The sequence below is a fragment of the Geotrypetes seraphini genome, chromosome 5 (genome assembly GCF_902459505.1).
Source record: "Geotrypetes seraphini chromosome 5, aGeoSer1.1, whole genome shotgun sequence".
NCBI classification, from domain to species: Eukaryota; Metazoa; Chordata; class Amphibia; order Gymnophiona; family Dermophiidae; genus Geotrypetes; species Geotrypetes seraphini.
The window spans coordinates 121,323,282-121,344,551 of NC_047088.1; the positions used below are offsets into that span (position 1 = coordinate 121,323,282).

The following is a 21,270-nucleotide window of genomic DNA, read 5'->3' on the forward strand; positions in this document are numbered from 1 at the left end:
GCACATTTCAAGGAACCCTCAGAAACCTCCCAAATAGAATCTGAACAAGGACAGGATGATCAGGAAAGAAGGCAGATTGTGGCCTCTGGTCGCTCAAGAGGGAACATTCTACAGTGACAGGCTGTTCAGCTTGCAGCTTCAATTCCTGTAGAGATTCAGAGATTAAATCATCGCACAGTGGGATCCTCCCCCAAATCAAGGGCTCTGCACTGATCCAAATCATGGAGATCTGCCAAATTCACCACATCTGCAACCGCCACACTGCCTCCCAGTGAAAGCAGAGGTATGGATAAAGTGTCCGGTGCAACCACAGGCAGCTTACCTGCTGGCACCCTCCGAAGGAAGGCAAGAGAAAAGACCCTGGTCCATTGGAGCAGGGGTCCCTTTGACCAGCACCAGAGCTGGTGGAAGGAAAACAGTAAGTATGCCTGATAAAACATATTCACAAATTTCAGGGAAAATCCATCCTCTGTGGTGGGAGCCGACTTCTGCACATCAGTTTTGACTATTTGGAGGATTTAGGAAGTGTAACTCCAGAGACATGCTTGCATTTTGCCGAAACGGTGCCAGCGCAGTCCCCAGGGCCCCCCTACCCTCCCCCCCCCCCCCCCGATGCCAGTTTTTGTGGGAGTCAGGGCAGAAGGCACTAGAGGACAGTCTTTGGAAGTCGAAGGCACTGAATCCGAGAAGCCTCGCACCCCTCCCGGGCCACAACACACATCTGATAGCCATCCACCGCAAATAAGGTATGAATCATCCCATCCTGCCCTGGGGATGCCATCTATGCAGTTTTCTTGCAATAACAAAGCTTGGAAGTATAAAAATAGGTTTAAATTCAAATTGGGAAAAATCTAAGATGGCCACCGCTGGTGCTGATTTTGACTAAAAATAGCTTGGGAATTCACAAAGTACAATTTAAGAATTTGCTGTTTTTCCATCTCTGATTTAAAGGTTATCAATAATGTGGCACGTTTGGTTATTAAATCTTTAAAAGATTCTAAAATTGAGAGATGTTCAGACTATCTGGTGAAACCAATCTGTCATTTTCCCCTTCTTCCCTTGGAACTCCTAGGAATATAATATAGATTATCTGGTACAAAAGAATCTACCTGAGGATATTGTAAAATATCCTTCAGGTACATTCTTAGGAGTTCCAGAGGTGCCAAATAGTGTGAGATAGGAAAGTTGAGGAATCTAAGATTCTTTTGCCTCATTAAATTCTCTGTTTTCTCCATTTGTATATGAAGCAAGGTACTCTCCTTAATATTAGACATAGCTGTTTGCTGTAAAACTTTAGCTGTATCTTCCATTTTTTCCACCTTATTTTCCAAAAACTTTATCTGAGATTGTGGCTCATTTACTTTAACAGTTACATCCATTAATGTGGACTGGAATTGGTGTCTATTTTTTCCTGATCAAGTTTATATTATGTATGACATTGTTTATTTTCCTGTATTTTGTTATCTTTTAGTAACAAAAATCAATAAAGTATAAAGTAAAAAAAAAAAATAGCCCGGGAAAACTACAAGAACCCTCAAAACCTGGCAATTTGGGGATTTTAGAGGTGGAGAGGGGTAGGGCATGCATAACAAATCTATCAAATGGTGAAAATAGAGAATAAACCAATGGAGCAGAAAATTTTACATATTTACATACCATATATCAAAATCTATAGTTTTAAGATTTTATGACATATCAGACACATGAAAGGAAGTGAAAGCAAATGCTCATCTGAGAAATAAAGAAAAGGAGAGAAAAATGATGGAATCAGTGCATGCCTTACCTTGTGGCCATCTAGGTGAGCGATGTCCATCTGAAAACCCACAAGCGCTTCCACCAATGAAATAGTCACATTAGTATATAGATCATCTCCTCTCCTTTCAAACACTGGATGCCTGTCATAAAGAAAAGCAGCATATGCAGGAATCATTCATTTTATACAAAAGGAAAAAAAATGGTAGGAGCACTGGCACTCTTCCACACCAGAGCAAGTACCTGTATAGCACTGTGACTTATACAAAGCTCAGTTCCTTACCAGTAACAGTGGTTCTTTGTAGATAGTAGAATGACTCAAGCCATACAAATTACCGTATTTTTCACTTCATAAGATGCAGTTCTGATGTCGGGGGAAGGCTTGTGGGCCAGCGACGTGCAATCACTGCACGCTGGCCCTTCCCTTCGTGGAATTGCGGCACAGCAGCAGCGGCGGACCGGGGCCAGAAGAGGAGGAATCAGCAGAGGGTAGGCAGGCTTCAGCGTGGCAGGGAGGGAGGAAGGCAGGCTCCAGCATGGCAGGGAGGATGAAGGACAAAGGCTGGAAGGCAGTGAGAGGGAGGAGGCACAAACTTGGGACATGGGAGGGAGGGAATAGAAAGGGTCAATTGTTGGACCTGAGTGAAGAAAGGAAGGAGGCTCATGAAATCACCAGACAACAAAGGTAGGAAAAATGATTTTATTTTCAATTTAGTGATAAAAATGTGTCAGTTTTGATAATTTATATCTGCTGTGTGTATTGTATGTATATGAAAAATGAAAGGAACAGCCTGGCAGGGAAGGAGAGACAGGGTGCAGAGCCTGGCAGGGAGGGGGACAAGGTGCAGAGCCTGGCAAGGAATGTGGGATTGGGTGCAGTCTGGCAGGGAGTGAGGGGGGCTGGGTGCAGAGCCTGGTATATATTAGTACACAATTTGGTTCAGAATGGTTTTTTTTCTGGTTTTCTTACTCTAAATCTAGGGTGTGTCTTATGGAGCGAAAAATACGGTAGGTGATATCATGTGATAATACTGACATGAACAGCTTGGAGAGTTCAGTAAAACATTTTAAGCATGCAAAATAAGATTCCATCTAACTGCTTTCTCACTTTATCTCTCAATATAAGAGCTTAAAACACAACTCTTAAGAAAGAGTTGGGATGATGGGACCATGTGGCTGATTTTTTCTGTTGTCTATGGGGAACCTCCATTTAAGTAAGCAACATAGCATTTCCAACTGACAAGCAAAATCAATCAGCTACCCAAATGGGACATTCCAATTTCAAGTTGTTTACTGGAAGAGCAAGCAGAAAAAAAAAAAAATCTCCAGTAATTTAGAACCCAAGGAGAGTGTTGGGCATACTTTTACTGTCTGTGTTCTGTAAATAAGATGGTTTGGATAAGCTGGAGTGGGCTTCAATGGCAACTCCAGGAGTTGGAAGTTAATAATAACTTTAATAATAATAACTTTATTCTTCTATACCACCATAGTCGAAAGACTTCTAGGCGGTTCACATTCGAAGAAGGCTGAACAATCAGCGAATTACAGGAAGCAAGAAGTGAGCGTTACATAAGAAATAGGTAGAGGACAGCAAATTACATCGAGGTATAGAGAGGGGGGAAATATCATTAAGAGTGGAGAGGCTTCTGTTTAGGAGATTTGTCAAACAGAACGGTTCTGATTAATTTTAGGAATGCGCCGTAGGTCAGACTGGCTCTATTTATGTAGTTATCCATCCAGGACTGCCGTCTGCCTGTTTGGAACATGAAGGTCCTGTCCAAAAAGGATTTGTATTTGCAGCCTGTGATCTTTGGGTACGTAAAGGACAATACTGGGCAGACCTCTATAATCTGTGTGTCAGAACTGTCAAAGCTGTCAAATGTTAAAGCTGTTAGGAGTAACTTTGGACTTTGGATAGCAAGTTCACTTATCATGCCCACATTAAGTTTTCTTTTTTTTTTTTTAAGTTCAATTTCTTTTATTATTTCAAGCAAAATACAGATAAAAAAACTATAAATAGCATGAATGAGAAAAAAAAAAAAAAGGAAAACTAACATTACAGAACTGTATCACAAATAAGGTACTTGGTCACAAACATATTGACTAATCAAGTAGTTAGATGTTGCAAGAGGGAAGGTATAAAAGCCCATAAGTATGTTAATCATATCTCAGTCAGAAGAGGGCCCCAAATTTTGTTAAAGGTAGATACAGAGTTCGATTTTTCAGCAGCAACTTTTTCAAATTTGACAAATAAACATACTGTATTCCACCAGATGTTAGAGTCTAAGGTGGAAGAGTCTTTCCAGTTAGCCAGAACAGGTTTGATCGCCAATTGTAGCAGACAGGACAATAATCTGGATTGGTGGATATCAAGATCATCTGATAAAACAGCTGAACCAAATATAACAATTGGAAAAGAAAGCGCAGATGAAATAGGTAGAATATCACATATAATAGACCACACTTGAGACCAGTAGGACCTGACATTTGGACAGTGGTATAGCATATGATCAAGGGTGCCTACATTGATGGAACAGGACCAACATTTATTCGAGTGTTTACAGTCTATTTTCAACAGTCTATGTGGGGTCCAATACGCCCTATGTAGGATGAAAAACATCATCTGTGCTACTGACGAGGATTTGAGAGACTTTCTAGCAGATAACCATATGTGTTCCCAAGTAATGGGTGGGAATACAACATTAATATCATGACTCCATACTTCAAGATGAGAATTTATTGTTCCGTAGAATACGGTACCATGCAGAGGCCTCTTTCTTTTCACCACTGTATGTTGAACACCAGAGACACAATGTAGGAGTAATATGGATCAGAATTTTAAGTAAGTGGCGAGTGGAGATACAATGATGGAGTTGCAACCAGCGGAAGAAATGATTCGCTGGTATATTATATCTAGATGTCAAAGTTGTGAACGACAGTAGTTTGGAGTCTTCCATCAGCTGATGAACATGCCATAAGCCCAGTTTGATCCAGGATTGCCATTCAATGTATTGGCCCTGAATCTTTATATGTGGATTGTTCCATATGGATGAGTGGGTCGTCGAATTCCATCTATTGTCAGCTGATTCATCCAAGATCTGTAGCGCTTTCCTGGTGGAAGAAATGATGACATCATGCTTGTTTTTAGCAGTAGGATTTGTAAAGGGTAAGAGGCGTAAGTGATATTCAGAAAATAAAGCCCTTTCAAAAAGAAGCCATGCAGGAGGACGCAGTATTGGACAATCCACTATCCATTTTGAGCCTTGCCGAGACAGGAAAGCTAAGTAGTATTCATAATAACTTGGAAAATTCACACCTCCACATTCCTTGGACATTTTCAATTTCTTTAGAGCAATGCGAGGTGTTTTTTGGTTCCAAAGAAATTTGATCAACGTTGATTCCAATCGAGTATAAACACCCGGAGAAAATAAAAACGGAATCATCGAGAGAATGTAATTTATCTTAGGGGTCAAAATCATTTTGATGGTGTCCAATCTGCCCCACCAGGACAAGTTAAGTGGAGACCAACGCTCAGTCAATGTTTTGGCAGTTTGAAGCAACAGATCCTCATTAAAGCTACCTGTATCCTCCAGAGATGGGCCAAAAAACAATCCCAGGTATTTCAGTTTTTGAGACGCTAGTTTTACCCTGATGTTTCAGGGAGTCATGACACACGGCACTATTAAGAGGCATGAGTTCTGTTTTTGAGATATTAAGCTTGTATCCAGAAACCCTGGCATATGACTTGATGGTAGTAAAAATGTTGCTGAGGGAGTCAGGCTCTGAGTATAGTAAGATATCATCTGCATATGCAGAAAGTTTCACCTGAAAAGTCCCGTATCGAAAACCTATGATGTGTATGTTCGATCTAATAGCAATAAGCAATGGTTCCAAAATTAAGTTAAACAATAAAGGTGAAAGAGGGCAGCCTTGCCTGGTCCCTCGAGACGGTCGGAAAGCCCTCGATAAAGAGTTGTTGACCCTTAAGTTAGTTGATGGGTTAACATAGAGAATCCGAACCATGTTTATAAAATCCACATGAAATCCAAACCATCGCATCACGTGAAATAAAAAAGACCACTCCGCACGATCAAAGGCTTTTTCCGCATCTAAAGCCATAGCCACCAATGGATCAGTGGAGTGTTGAACTTGATTAATAATATGAGAGAAGAGTCTGGTATTATCCGAGGAGAGGCGACCAGACATGAAGCCACATTGATCAGTGTGTATCACTGTGGGTAGTACCGCTTGCAACCGAATTGCCAAGACTTTAGCAAAAATCTTCGCGTCTATGTTAATCAGTGATAGAGGTCTACAGCTCCGTACATCCAATGGATCCTTTTCAGGCTTCAGTAGAACTATTATTGTGGCTTCAGTAAATGTTCCCCTGACATCTCCAGTAGCAATGAGGTATTCAAAAAATTTCAATAAGGTCGGAATCAACAGTTCTTGAAATGCGAGATAAAACTCAACTGTGAGACCATCAGGACCAGGAGCTTTATTTGTAGCCATTGAAAGTAAAGCCTCTTTGATCTGTAATTCATGCACAGGCGCCGATAGCATGTCATTGTCCGTAGGTGTAATGGTAGAATGCGGTAAATTAGCTAAAAAAGGATCAAATAAGAGAGGATCAGGCACATCAGATGTGTATAGAGCAGTATAAAATTGTCTGAATTGAGAACAGATGTCAACAGTATTTGTCCAGAGGTTGCCCAAATCATCTTTAATAGCTGGAATCGTGGTCCGTTCCGATCTAACTTTAACATACTCAGCAAGTTGATGTCCACATTTATTTACCATTGAATAATAATGAGCTGACTTCATGAAGACCTCCTTGGCCGCAGCCGAGCTGAGTAGTAGGTTATACTCAAAACGTAGTTTCCTCAGTGAGGTCAAAGAGTCTGCATCGCGTAAATGAAGCATGTGAAAGTTTTCTGCCTGTTTTAGTTTCTTTTGTAAAGTAGATTCTTGTTCAGCAAGAAGTTTTTTCCGACGTGCTGTGTAGGAAATGATCATACCTCGTATGAAGGCTTTGAAACAGTCCCAAGTAGTTACCCAAGAGGTATCCTCCGGTTTGTTCAATTCAAAGAAATTTGAGATGTGATTTCGTATTTCAAGCAAAAAGGTGTCGTCGGACACCAGGTTAGAATTGAATCTCCATGCACCTTTGTTGATGGGAGTGCCCAGGTCTTGGAGAGTAAGGAGTATGGGGGCATGGTCCGATACGGCTATCTCGCCTATCGTCGCTGTAGTAACTTTCGACATTAAAGCATAGCTGAGCAAAAAGAAATCTATTCTAGAATAAGATGCGTGAGGTGCAGAGAAAAAAGTGTAATCAGTGTCCGTCTGATGCAAGGTCCTCCAGGGATCTCCCAACTTAAACTGAGTCAGTAAGTCTTGAAGTTTAAACCACGATCTAGATTTCCGGTATGGCACAGTAGATTTTCGATCTATAAGCGGGTTCAGTATTAAATTGAAGTCGCCACCTATGATAACACGGGAATCTCCAACCGATGTGATCTCAGTAGCCAAAACATCAAAGAAAGCAGGGCAGTCCACATTAGGGGCATAAATGTTAAATATGGAAATAAAATCTTCATTGAGTTTGAGATGAACTTTAAGCCTCCTGCCTTCCATATCTGCAGTGTGAGATATAATGGCAAAATCCGGTCTTCGACGAATAAAGGTAGCTACTCCACCTTTTTTGTGGACTGCAGCCGAGTATAAAACAGGATAGCACCATTTCAGAGTGAGTTTGGAAGATTCCAAAGATGACAGGTGAGTTTCCTGTAGTAGAATGACATCAGGTGTAAATTTTTCAATATAGCGTAATATTTTGGTCTTTTTCACCGGGTTATTGAGCCCCTTGACGTTAAGAGAAAGACATGTTATAGACATGATGCAAGACGATAAAGATTAGGCATATCATAGCATGAGATAATAGTCCCTATTGCAGTGAGCGAAGAATACAGTGCAGTAACAACAATCCGTTTGTGATTGAAAGCAAGCAAAATACAGTCTGTAATGAACATCTTGTTAGCAACAGCTAACAATGCCCTATGGGAGTAATGGTCTCCACTAACAGCCCAGTGCAAGAGATCCACAGAGGAAAAAAAAACACGCAGTAATAATAGAAATCATCATGGTAATATGCTAGACAAGCTAAAGTATGTCAAATATTCCTGTCATATAACAACACATTGGAAGAACAGTGAAACATGAGGTACATATAAACATATAAAATAGAACAGGTAGCATGGAGTATCAACACACCGCACATCAGTAGGATCAAGTTTTATCAATAGCTGATGGCTTCTCAGACTCAATGAAATCTGCCAGCTCTGTTGGATTGGCAAAATCTGTTGTTTTGTTCTTTAGAGTGACTCTCATGCGCGCTGGAAACAGGATACCAAACTTTGCGCCCAGATCTTTCAGTGCAGGTCTGTATGCTAAAAGTTGTTTCCTTCGTTTTGCTGTTTCTGGGGATAAATCCGGTACAAATAACAGTTTGCTGCCTTCAAACACGATCGGGCCATGTAACTTGGCATGCTGCATTATCAGCATGGTCTGAGCGTGACGGACCATAGAGGCCACAATCGGGCGCAGGTGGAGTGGCTTCGTTGATGCGGTACCCGGAATGCGTTGTCGAAATCCAATTTAGTTGATTCAGGCAGCTTCAGAATTTGCGGCAGGAGAGCACCCAGAAATTCACTGAGGTCGCACGATTCACGGCCTTCCGTAAGGCCAAGGAGACGAAATCCATTGCGCCGCGCCCTGTTATTCGCGTCCTCCAACGCACGTTCAAGTTGTGCAGTGCGTGAGGCCTGGCGACGCAGGAGTTTAAGGGATTCGTCCGTAGCTAGAGCTTTGTTTTCCAGAACTTCAATTCTGGTAAGTGCTTTAGAGAATTCACCATTTAGGTTTGCAAGATCGGTTTTCATCTCGGCAATGTCCCGATTGGTGTCAGTGAGCAGATCTTTAATGCCACGAAGCTCTTCCAAGATGGAGGCATTCTCGTCTTCGGGTTTGCCAGGGTTATTTTTATTAGGAGAAACCGGCTCCACGCTTTTGCGTTTACCTGGCTTCGATGTAGCCATGGTAACGAGCGAAATGTGATAAAAATAATAAACAATTTCGAGCCAAAAGCACGATGATTATCGAGTTATAGATTATTTTCCTCTGGAGCTCTCTCCCTAGGCTGCCATATGTGCTAGAGCTCACTAGCGCCCCCCAAAAAAATTTTCTTTAATAATTTTAACAAAAAAGTATAAATTACAATAATCTCAGTACAAGACAAATTACATTTTATCATGATTCATAAACTTAATTCATAGTGAGATAATAAGTCTTGTCATACAAACACTTAAAACAACCCCTCCCTCCCCCTCCCTTCAGGAGGCCTGGTCTCTCTTTTCATAAGGATAGAATAATATACGATTTAAATCTTTCAAAAATCTTCTTTTTCCAATTCAATATATTTCTCTCATATAGCTTTAAACTTCACCCATTGATTTGTTAAAAGAGCAGACAATCTATATTTTTCACATACTATTCCTAAACGATCTCTCATATCTCTTATAGTGGGTATATTTGGAGTATACCATTGCTGGGCCAATATTAATCGAGCAGCTATAAATGCCAGATCCATACGTTTTAAGTTGAGAGGATGATAAACTCTCTACTCCAACCATGCTTTTTCAGCACCCATATCAAGAGGAATCTAGATTAGTTTATTCACATAATAAAATACTTGCTCCCAATATTTCTGGACCTTTTGCCATTCCTACTACATAGGATAAAATGTACCTCTTTCCCCACATCCTTTGCAACAGGCATCATTTTTTTCTTAGTACATTTACTAATTAGAACCGGAGTAATATACCATCATACTAAAAGTTTAATAGCATTTTCCTCCGAGGTGGCTGCTCTAGCTATATGGAAAAGGTGTGATGCAATCGCTTCCCACTCATCAATTGAGCATTCCTTCCCCAAATATTTTCCCATTTTTTCATATAAGATGTTTTCATATTCTTATCTTCATGTAAAATTTTATATGACCAAGAAATACACACCCTTTAGCAAGTGGATTCCCTAACCCCTTTTCAAATTCAGATTTCTTTAAAACTTCTTTTCCCATCCCCTTACATGTCATAATATAATTTTTCACCTGTAATTAGGGGAAAAGGTCTCTTGCTTCCAGTTGTTATTGATCCTGGAGATCTACAAATGCTTTGACCTCCCCTTCCTCAATAAGTTGACCAAAACACCTCAACCCTTTTGCCTCCCACTTTTTAAATTCCTCCCTCCCTTCCTGGTATAAAATCTTGTACGTATAATATAGGAGAATAATAGATACTTTTTTCTTTTCCCAAAAAGTTTTTCCCACACACAGAGGTCAAGAATTGGGTGTAGGCCTCATGCCCTTTTTGGAATTAGAAAATATTTGGAGTAAAAACCTTGCAGTTTTTGAGTAGAAGGAACTTCCCCTATGACATTGTTTGACATGAAGAGTACTCCTCTTTTTATGATCTTTAAGACCTCTAATTGTTGACTCCTACATTACTTAGATTGTATTTCTTTCCTTGCCTTATATATTGTTTCATTGTGTTCGTAAATGAGTTTTTTAAATTATGTTTTGCAAACTTAGTCCCTTTGTTAGTTATGTATGTTTATTTTATGTATATTTTAACTATGTATTTTGCTGATTTGTACATCGCTTAGAATTTGGAATAGGCGATTAATCAAATTGTAAATAAACTTGAAACTTGAACTTGTTGTCAGTAATGAGACCATCATCGGTAAAAAGATTGAAGATGACCTCCGATGGGAAGAAGAGGCTGAAACGGTGTTATAAGGACTATAGAAGCAGGTCAAAAAGACTGAGCTGATCTCCGAGTCATGGATGTTTGCCCCATCCCATCTCTCCCCATGCCTGTCTGCCTCCCTTCCCAAGGTCCACTGTTTCTCCCTTTCTCTTCCCAACAGTTCTCCCTTCAAGTATCTCTTTCCCTCTTCCTCCACACTACCACAGGTCCAACTTCTCTCCCTTCAGACCATAGCCCACCATCTCTTTCTGTCCTCTTTCTGGCCACATAAGCTCTCCCCCCACGCCCAATCTAGCACGTCTTTTAATACTCTCCCCCCTTAAAAAAACCCAAAAGTCCAGGAGGCTTCCTTGGCCCAGTATGTTCTCCCCCTTTCTCCACGCACATGCATCTCTACCTCACTCCTCTCCCACCACCATGTCCAATAATTCTCTCTCTCCCCCCCTCTGCCCAACAGTTCTCCTCTTTCTTCATCTCTCCATGTGCACCATCTCTTTCCCTCTCTCAGACACCCAATTCTCCCTTTCTATTCTTTCCCTCACTCCCTCCATTCTTCCATCTTATGGTTCATGCTCTTCTCCCTCTTTCCCTTCATTCTGTGTCCTAAGTTCATGCCCCTCCTTTCTTCCTTCCTTCATTTGTCCTGTTTGTGCTCCCTCCTTCTCAAGTTCCAACACGTCCTTTTCCTTCCCTCCCTCCCTTCTGTGGGTGTTTACCTTTTTCCGGTTCCCTCCTCTGTCTTGCTGCAATGTTCGTTCAAAGCTACGGCTGATCTGGAAGTCTCCGACGTCCCGACGTCAGAGGGAATGCTTCCGGGTCAGCCGCAAGAGGCACATAGGAGCTGCTGCATGCGGCTTTGAGCAAACACTGCAGCAAGAGGGAGGAGGGAGCTGGCAAGAATGTAAACACCCGGGGGCAGCAGAGGAAAACACCGCATTGCCCTTGAGTGGGGCCGCATGAGATACCTCATGGGGCCGCAGGTTGGACACCCCTGATCTACAAGATCTGAGACTTTTGAACACGGACTCGAGATCTCCGGTTTTATCATCATAGAAACATAGAAATTGACGGCAAATAAGGGCCACGGCCCATCCAGTCTGCCCACCCTACTGACCCTCCCCTGCCTTTACTTTGTGAATAGATCTCATGTGTCGATCCCATTTGGCCTTAAAATCAGGCACGCTGCTGGCCTCAATCACCTGAAGTGGAAGACTATTCCAGCGATCAACCACCCTTTCGGTGAAAAAGAATTTCCTGGTGTCACCACGCAGTTTCCCGCCTCTGATTTTCCACGGATGTCCTCTTGTTGCCGTGGGACCCTTGAAAAAGAAGATATCCTCCTCTGCATCGATGCGGCCCGTGAGATACTTGAACGTCTCGATCATGTCTCCCCTCTCTCTGTGCTCCTCGAGCGAGTATAGCTGTAATTTATCTAACCGTTCTTCGTACGGGAGATCCTTCAGTCCCGAGACCATCCGGGTGGCCATTCTCTGGACCGACTCCAGCCTCAGCACATCCTTACAATAATGTGGCCTTCAGAATTGCACACAGTATTCCAGGTGGGGTCTCACCATGGATCTATACAGAGGCATAATGACTTCAGGCTTACGGCTGACGAAATCCCTGCGTATGCAACCTATGATTTGTTTTGCCTTGGAAGAAGCTTGCTCCACTTGATTGGCAGCCTTCATGTCCTCACTGACGATCACCCCTAAGTTCCGTTCTGCTACCGTTCTTGTTAGGATCTCGCCATTAAGGGTATAAGTCCTGCATGGATTTTGGGTACCCAGGTGCATAACTTTGCATTTTTTGGCATTGAAGCTGAGCTGCCATGTCTTAGACCAGGTCTCTAGTAAGAGTAGATCGTAAATCATATTGTCGGGCATTAAATTTTTTTCTATTGTACTTTTGCCCACTACATTGCTTAGTTTGGCGTCATCGGCAAATAATGTTATCTTACCTCAGAGCCCTTCTGCCAAGTCCCTTATAAAAATATTGAATAGTATCGGGCCTAAGACAGAGCCCTGGGGCACCCCGCTGATCACCTCCGCCATTGCAGAGGGGGGTGCCGTTCACCATCACCCTTTGAACCCTACCTCCAAGCCAGTTCCCAACCCACTTCGTCAATGTGTCGCCCAATCCTATGGAACTCATCTTGCTTAGCAACCTGCGATGAGGTACGCTATCGAATGCCTTGCTAAAGTCCAGGTATATGATGTCCAGGGACTCTCCAACATCTAACTTACCCATCACCCAGTCAAAGAAGCTGATCAGGTTGGATTGGCAGGATCTCCCCTTAGTAAATCCATGTTGACGGGGATTCCGTAGGTTCTCTTCATTCAGGATCGTATCTAATTGGTGTTTGATAAGAGTTTCCATTAGTTTGCTCACTATTGATGTGAGACTCACTGGTCTGTAGTTTGCCGCTTCTGTCTTGGAGCCTTTCTTGTGGAGTGGAATGACGTTAGCCTTCGTCCAGTCCAACGGGACGCTACCTGAACTAAGGGAGAGATTGAAGAGCGCTGACAGTGGCTCCGCCAAGACATCACTTAACTCCCTGAGCACCCTGGGGTGCAGGTTGTCCGGTCCCATTGCCTTGTAAACCTTGAGCTTTGAGAGCTCCACGTAGACACTGTTGGGCGTGAATTTGAAATCGCTAAATGGGTCTACTGAGTCAGCCCTCGTCTGTAGCTGAGGTCCATGCCCCGGTGCTTCTTGGGTAAAGACAGAGCAGAAGTATTCATTTAACAGTTGGGCTTTTTCTGAGTCCTTTTCCACATAGTCTCCGTCTGGTTTCCTTAGACGTACTATTCCCCCTGAGTTTTTACTTCTGTCACTGATATACCTGAAGAATGATTTATCTCCCTTCTGGATGTTCTTTGCTAGAGATTCCTCCATGTTGAATTTAGCCTCCCTGACTTCTGTTTTGACGGATTTCGACTTGGTCAGGTATTCTGCTCTGGAGTCCTGTTGCCTTGATTGTTTGTAAGAGATGAATGCTTTTTTCTTTTCTTTGATGAGGTCTGAGATCTCCGCAGTGAGCCACTGTGGTTTATTGTTTCTACGGCGTTTACCTACCAGCTTAACATAACGGTTCGTCGCTTCCTGTATGGTGGCTTTCAAAGTTGACCACATTTCTTCCACACTATCGGTTTCTGCTTGGCTTTATAGCATCTGGTGAACAAAGTCACCCATCTCTTGGAAGTTTGTGTCCTTGAATTTGAGGACCTTGGTTAGTGTTGCAGATTTAGTGAAGCCTTTCCCAAGATTGAACCATATCATGTTGTGGTCGCTGGAGGCCAATGTGTCTCCCACCGAGACTTCTGTGACACTTTCACCGTTGGTAAGTAACAGGTCCAGTATTGCCTGATCCCTTGTTGGTTCCAACACCAGTTGCCTGAGATGTGCTCCCTTCAAGGAGTTTAATAGCCTCCTGCTGCTGCCGGAAGCAGCGGTAAGTGTGCCCCAATCCACATCAGGCATGTTGAAGTCACCTAACAATACTTTGTCCCCACGCAAGGTGATATTCTCTATATCTCCAATCAATTCCATATCCAGGTCATCCTGTTGTCTTGGGGGGTCTGTAAATAACGCCAAGATACAGGCATTTGTCCTTCCTCTGGCCAAATTAACCCAAAGGGATTCCCCAGTGTATTGGACATCTGTGATTCTTGTGACCTTAATGTCATCCTTTGTATATAATGCTACACCTCCTCCCAATCTGCCCTCCCTGTCCCGGCGAAGCAGGTTGTAACCTGGTATGACCATGTCCCATCCGTGGTAGTCTGTGAGCCAGGTCTCAGATATTGCCGCCACATCCAGGTCGGCATTCCTTATTTCTGTTTCCAGATCCAGTATCTTGTTTCCCAAGCTATGTGCGTTAACGTACATAGCTTTCCATGTTATGTTTTTATTATGTCTTAGTGGGGATATTCCTGTTTGATTTACTTGGACGCTTTTAGCATTATTCGCATACTTTGTATTCTCCCTAGACCCAGAGCTATATCTTGTACCTGACCCGGACTCCCCAGACCCAGAGCTACAATGTGTACCTATCCCAAATACAGAAATGTGTGTATCCTGTGGGGGAGTTCCCGCATGGGCTACTTGAACTCCTTCCACACTATTTGCAATGTGTATACCCCCGCTGGACCCAGGATTGCAATGTGTACTGCCCTTAGTCCTGGAATTACAGTGTGTACACTCCCCTAACCAAGAATTGCAATGTGTACTCCTCCTAGATCCAGAATTACAAAGTGACCCAGAATTATAATGTGAACCTTCCCTAGACTCAAAAGTGTGTATACTACTTGTCTCAGCTTCAAAATAGTATTGACAGTTTAGCACACCATTTGTGCCCGTACCCTCCCCCAACTTACCTAGTTTAAAGCCCTATGAAGTAGGCGGGCTAGACGGTGTCCAAGGACGTTCTTCCCTCTTCTAGTCAGGTGTAACCCGTCTTGTCCCAGTAGTCCTTGCAATGTTTCTCCATGGTGCAGGAATCCGAAGTTCATCTCCTTGCACCATCCCTGCAGCCAGTCGTTTGCCCTCTGGATGCGATCCTCCCTGGCACTGCCCTTGCCCCTTACCGGGAGGATCGAGGAGAAGACCACCTGCGCATCCAACCTCCTCAGTTTCTCACCCAGGGCCCTGAAGTCTTCAGGTAAGCTTTTAGCGGTGCTCCTGGCGGTGTCGTTGGTCCCGACATGGATGAGAATCATGGGGAAGTGATCTCGGCGCTTGATTAGATCCTTCTCTTTCCTCTGGAGCATTCACTCCTCCCCCATAACCATTACCTATATTATCAAATAAGCAACAAGGTGCTGAGATGATCTCAAGCACTACATCATTACCAAAGTTGCTTCTACTAATGATAATGCTGCTCTTAATTCCTTACAATTTCCTGGAACTTTGTCTAGCTCTCAGATACTTACTCGGGTAAAATTTGTTAGCCATCATTTGGACGATTCTGTTCTAAGGTAGATAATGTCTCTTTGAAAGATATTTTTGTAGCTATCGTTAATTTGGATAAGAATTCAAATGATAATCTTCAACTTTTTAGTCAATTTACTGAAAAAATAGTTGTTAAATTTCAGGAACAGGAAGTGAAGATTAATTCTGTTCAAGATAAACTAGATAAAATAGAAACTCAGTTGGTGAATCATCAAGCAACTTTGGCTATGAATGTCAAGGATATCTTGATGATTCACTTACGAATGGAATCTTTGGAAAATGCCTCTAGGAATTTAAATCTGATTATCCTTAATTTTCCTGTTATTCATTTCTATCTCCCAAAAAATTTCTTAAAGTTTATTTCCGAGAGGTATTAGAATTATCCATAAAGGAAGAGGACATTTCAAATGTATATTATTGCCCTAGAGGTGTAATATTAGAGAAACCTGAAGGTGAATTTGATAATTTGAATTCTCCAGACAGTTTAGATCTGACTAAGTTTCTGGAATCTTCTCAAGAGAGTATCCTTAAAAGGGCTACTTTGTTAGTTTCCTTAAAATAATAAAACCAAAAAATTCTGGCGTTAAGAACTTTTTTCCAAAAGAAAAATGTACCATTTTATAGACAAACAATTTCAATATTTCCGGATGTTGCTAGATCAACGCAATTACACAGATGGAACTTCCTTTCGCTTAAACCTAAAGTTTTTGTGATTGGTGGATTCTTCTTTCTTAAATTTCCATGTAAATGTTTTGTTTCATATAATGAAAATTCCTGTGTTTTTCTTGATCCAATACATTTGGAAAACTTTCTTGTTGATAAAGCTCCTGCTTCAAAGTAAACAATTTTCTAGTAGGATTAGAGGTTAAATGAAATTTAATTATCTTCTGCTAGTGATAAAAACTGTTTCATTTCTTTTTTCTTTCAAATTATTTGTTTATACTTATCGTTTCTAGATATCTCCACTATTAATGGATTAGAAAGATTCAATTTCTGATTATGGTATATTATACTTGTGAGTTGTAAATTTTTGTTTTCTTAATTTGATCCTGTAATTAAAATGGAAATTTAATAAAAAAGAAAAAGAATATTTCACTCTGCTCATGAAACTATTGTGTGGCAAACTCTACTTTCTCTCCAAAAAACTGTTTTCCCACACATGGTATGTTGGCCAATCAGTTTTGGAGGCTTATGACCATAGCAGAGACTTGTAGCTAAGCAAGTCTTCTCATAGTCATGCTATGGTAGAAGCTCTGAATGTCAGCTCATGTCAAAAACAGTACAAGCCACTCACTTCCTAGTTTGCAGCAGAGTATGAGTAAAATGTTTGGACTAATATTTGAATTTTGGTATAACGACGACCAACTTATTCGTAATTCTGTGTACATGATCTGGAGGGGCTGTGGCATAAACTCTGGAGTTAGAAGACTTCTTAAGGGTGGATTCTACCAGCAACGACGGATGTTGAAATTGTAGTTTATCAAACCCTGGATTGGAAATAATCCTACAAAGGTAGTTCAATCCTAGGAGCTATAGTCACCGACAGCAGAGTCTCACAATTTTTCAGAAGAGACTCTGTCCAAAAGATTGTGAAGTGGCAATTTTAAAAGTTCCTTGGGAGGCTCATCAAAATCCAATGCCTCTAGCTTAGCTCCGAGTCTGCTTCCAATTTTACAGGAAACTCTTCACTCAATTGCCTAAAGTACTTGATAAAAGAGAGACCTTCAGGAGGTGATCTTCTCCTAGATGGTGGAGTAGACGGCTCTGAAGATATTCCATAGGACTCAGGAGCTGAAAAAGTAGCCTCCCATTCCAAGTCACTGCGATTAGAAAGTAAATCAGAATCCTAGTCGAGGTTTGGAGAGTCTCTGTGATGACAGTACCATCCTTGTTGGTACCGAGACGACTTAGAAGACATATGCTTCATAATGGAATACTTAGAACTTTGATGTTTAGATGAAAAATGTCAAGTCTTGTTGAGGAACATCGATGTTTCAATTAAGAGTTTTGGTGCCCCGGAGGAAGTGACGTCATCGAGAAGAATGGCTGCTTAATTCTCGAGCTCCAGAGGGGCTCGACATAGTCAGTTTAATAAAACATCTCTACGGATCAGTGGGAGTTCAGTGGTCGGTGAATTGCATTCGTGAATGGATGGCGAGAAGGAAAAAACTGGCGAAATTTCAATATTCGGGAGCGGTGAGTGTGAAAACGAGATCGTATGCTCTGGAGTCCCCGACGGCCTCTGTTAAGATGGCGCAACAGCTAGGGCCTAAACAAGCAGGAGCGCAGATGGCCAGCGCCGAATCAGGAGACAAATTGTTGGAAGGAAACTTGGAAAGGTGGTTCCGGGAACTTAAGGAGGAAATGGTAGGGCTCCGTTCAGATGTTCGAGTGGCCCTAGCAGAGATACGGTCGGAGGTGAGCGAGCTGGGCACTCGGGTGTCGGCGACTGAGGGGCGTTTGAATCAAGTGGAATCCACGATACAGGCCTGTTCCTCGGAACTGCACGTGGCGGTGTCCCAGCTAGACGAACTGCGGAGTCAAGTGGAGGACTTAGAAAATCGCTCGCGGCGCCATAATTTGCGCTTTAAGGGATTCCCAGATACGGAACAATTCAAGGATGCGAGAACAGTGATTAAGGACTTTTGTACAGACTTGCTCAGGGAAGAAGATCAGGAGGACATGAGCCTTATAGTTTTGCAACGAGCTCATAGGAGTCTGGGCCCAGCTCGAGGCACGGGTAATAGAGACATCATTGCATGCTTTGGAGATTTCCCGCTTAAAGAACGGATTCTTCAAGCAGCCAGGCGTCACCCTAATTTTACATGGCAAGGAGTGGCGGTGGGGGTCTATCAGGACCTGGCTGCTGTGACCCTTCAAAAACGCCGCACTTTTAAAGAAGTGACTCAACTCATGCGGGCTGAGGGCTATCGTTACCGCTGGCTCTTTCTGTTTGGATTGTTACTTACAGTGAATGGGAAACATCGCCGGGTGGATTCCTCAGCTGATGCTTGGCTTGCATTGAAGGATTTGGGATGCAGATTGCCGGGGGACAGTCGCGATCGGAGTTCTACAGGGGAGGTGGAAGATTCGGGAACCAGGAATATGGGAGTCCTCCCTGAGATTCCTCAGCCATCCACATCTGGCACTTGAAATGTTTAACTGTACTTGGAATTGTCTGATCTTGTTTTGTTTCCATATTATTGGTGGTTATGGGGAGCTGACCTTTGTGGTTTATGCTATATTTCGCTAAGATACTCTATACATGTGTGCTCTCTGAAGAATATTTGGATCCATATGGGGGCGGGTGGATGTCTGCTAATGCTTGTACTTCCCTATGAGAGCGAGTTGAATTTTACTTACTTACTTTTTTATTGTTTTAATGCTAGAAAAGTATGTTTGATTGCTGCCTGGCGAGTGCTGATAGAATGTTGGGGAGGAGGGAATGGCGACTTGTAAGTTTGGAGAGTGATGACCGCCTTTTAGGGAGAGCCTAATTGTATTGTTTTGGATTTCCATATCATGTAATATAAGTTTTTGAATTGGGCAGTTTTTAACTGTCCAGTTTCGACGCTTAGACGGCTCTCCTTTCCTTTGTATTGTGTTTCTTGATTATACCTATCTGAACTGGCAGGCTTCTCTGGAAGTTCAGACTCTTGTTTTCAAATGTACCACACTAGCTCCTTTTGTTGGGAGTTGGTCACTGATTAGTCTGTTTAGTACTGTGATGTTTCCTTCCATAGAATTTTATAAATGTTTTATTTCTTTGGGAGCTTGAATTGTATTTTAGAGATGTTTTATAATAGTTCCATAAGGAGGGAGTAGGTATGGTTGTTGAATGCAGAAATTCGCTGGGAAGGGGGGGGGGGAGTGGGATGAATGCATGAATAGTTGGTGTGACTGTAGAGACGGTGAACGCAATCAAGATGAGCCTCTTTGCTATGACGTACATTTCTCATATGGCTGATTCCAAATTGGATAGATCGGCTAATCGGAAGGGGGTGGAGGGTGGGAGGGGAATGGCTAGAAGGAGGGAGCAAACCAGGCAGAAAGTGGGGGATGGGGAACCGGAGATTCTCATCGGATCCTGGAATGTTAATGGGCTAAATAGTCCCGGTAAACGGAGCTTGGTGTTTCGGGAATTGACACGTATGAAATGGGATATCTGACTGCTACAAGAGACACATTTGAGACCCCGAGATGTTGGTCTACTCCAAAGACCACAATACAACTTGATCTGGACACATCAAGGTGAGGGTGCCACTAAAAGGGCGGGAGGGCTAGCCATTTTGGTGCGAAAAGGGTTGGGCCTTCAAGTGGATCACATATTTCGGGACAAGGAAGGGCGATGCCTGGCTTTACAAGGAGGGTTGCAGGGTCGTCAGTTGACAATTATCAATATATACGGACCCTGCTCTGCTCAGGTTGCCTTTTTTAAGGGCCTTCAAACTAACTTGAGATCATTTGTTAGAGGGGCTGTCTACCTTGGGGGTGATTTTAATGTTCCCCCAGATCTAGTCTTGGACCATTCGGGTGGGGGGCGTAGATCCCTAAACAATCCTGCAAAGGCGTTAGGCAACTTAATGACTTCACTAGGCTTAGTAGACTGTTGGCGCTTGCTTCATGGAACCTAGAAATCGTTCACATTTTATTCTCATGCTCAAAATACTTATACTAGACTGGATGGGTTGTGGACTCACCGAAATCAGATGGGTGGGATTTCCTGGGCTGAAATAGAACCGATGCATATTTCTGATCATGCTCCCGTCTGGGTGGCCTGCACTGGTATGTTGGAGCAAAGCGGGCATAAATACTGGAAGCTCAATGAGTCTCTCTTGGGCTCTATGGAAGTAAACGCAGCAGTGGAACGCACAATCACTGAATATCTAGATCAGAATGACAATGGGGAGGTTACTGATGCTGTACTATGGGATGCTTTAAAAGTAGTGGTTCGCGGTGAACTTATTAAATGGGGGGCTAGATACAAACGGCAAAGAACCCAGAGATTCCTCCAGTTGCGTCAGAGGTTGTTAGTGTTGGAAAGGACTCATCAAGAAACAAGGGAGGCACAGGTTTTGACCCAATTACAGAGGGTACGAGATGAATTATACCAACTTCAGGTTGACGATATTGACAAGATACGCGCACGTTTCCGAATTCAAATTTACGAACATAGCAATAAGGCCGGTGCTCAACTGGCTAGATATATTAAAATTAAGCAGAACAGGGCAACAATTACACGGATACGGGGTGTACAGAGGGGGGACCTAAAGGTGATGGACTCAGAGATCAGAAGGGAGTTCTTAGCATTTTATTCTAATCTATATAGTGCTCCGGATCCGGTAGATCGAGAGGCTCAGGTTGCTTTTCTTAACTCCCTTCCTTTGCCGAGATTATCAGACTCTGACCAAGCCTATTTACAAGAACCAGTTACAGTGGCGGAAATTTTGAGTGTGATTAAGAAGTTGAAGAATGGGAAATCACCGGGACTTGATGGATACACTGGATGTTTCTATAAACAATTTTCAGGGCAGTTAGGACCTCTATTGGCGCGAGTGGCGAATGGGGTTCCGCAGGGATCCCGCCTTCCGACTACTATGGGGGAGGCGGGTGTCACCATACTTTTAAAACCGGGGAGGGATCCCTTGTCATGCGGGTCATATTGTCCTATTTCACTCCTGAACATAGATGCAAAAATTTTGGCTAAGGTACTTGCTCTGCGTTTAGGTAAAGTTCTGCC

General features: G+C 42.7%; 1 protein-coding gene across 1 annotated transcript in view; it reads right to left on the reverse strand.

Moving 5' to 3' along the window:
- The window catches only part of DNAJB11 (DnaJ heat shock protein family (Hsp40) member B11), a 593,123-nt gene that overhangs the window by 154,235 nt on the left and 417,618 nt on the right, over nt 1–21,270 (reverse strand). The window contains exon 8 of the mRNA XM_033946900.1: nt 1,784–1,895. Within this exon, the coding sequence (XP_033802791.1) occupies nt 1,784–1,895 (112 nt within the window). The remainder of the gene's footprint in view (nt 1–1,783; nt 1,896–21,270) is intronic.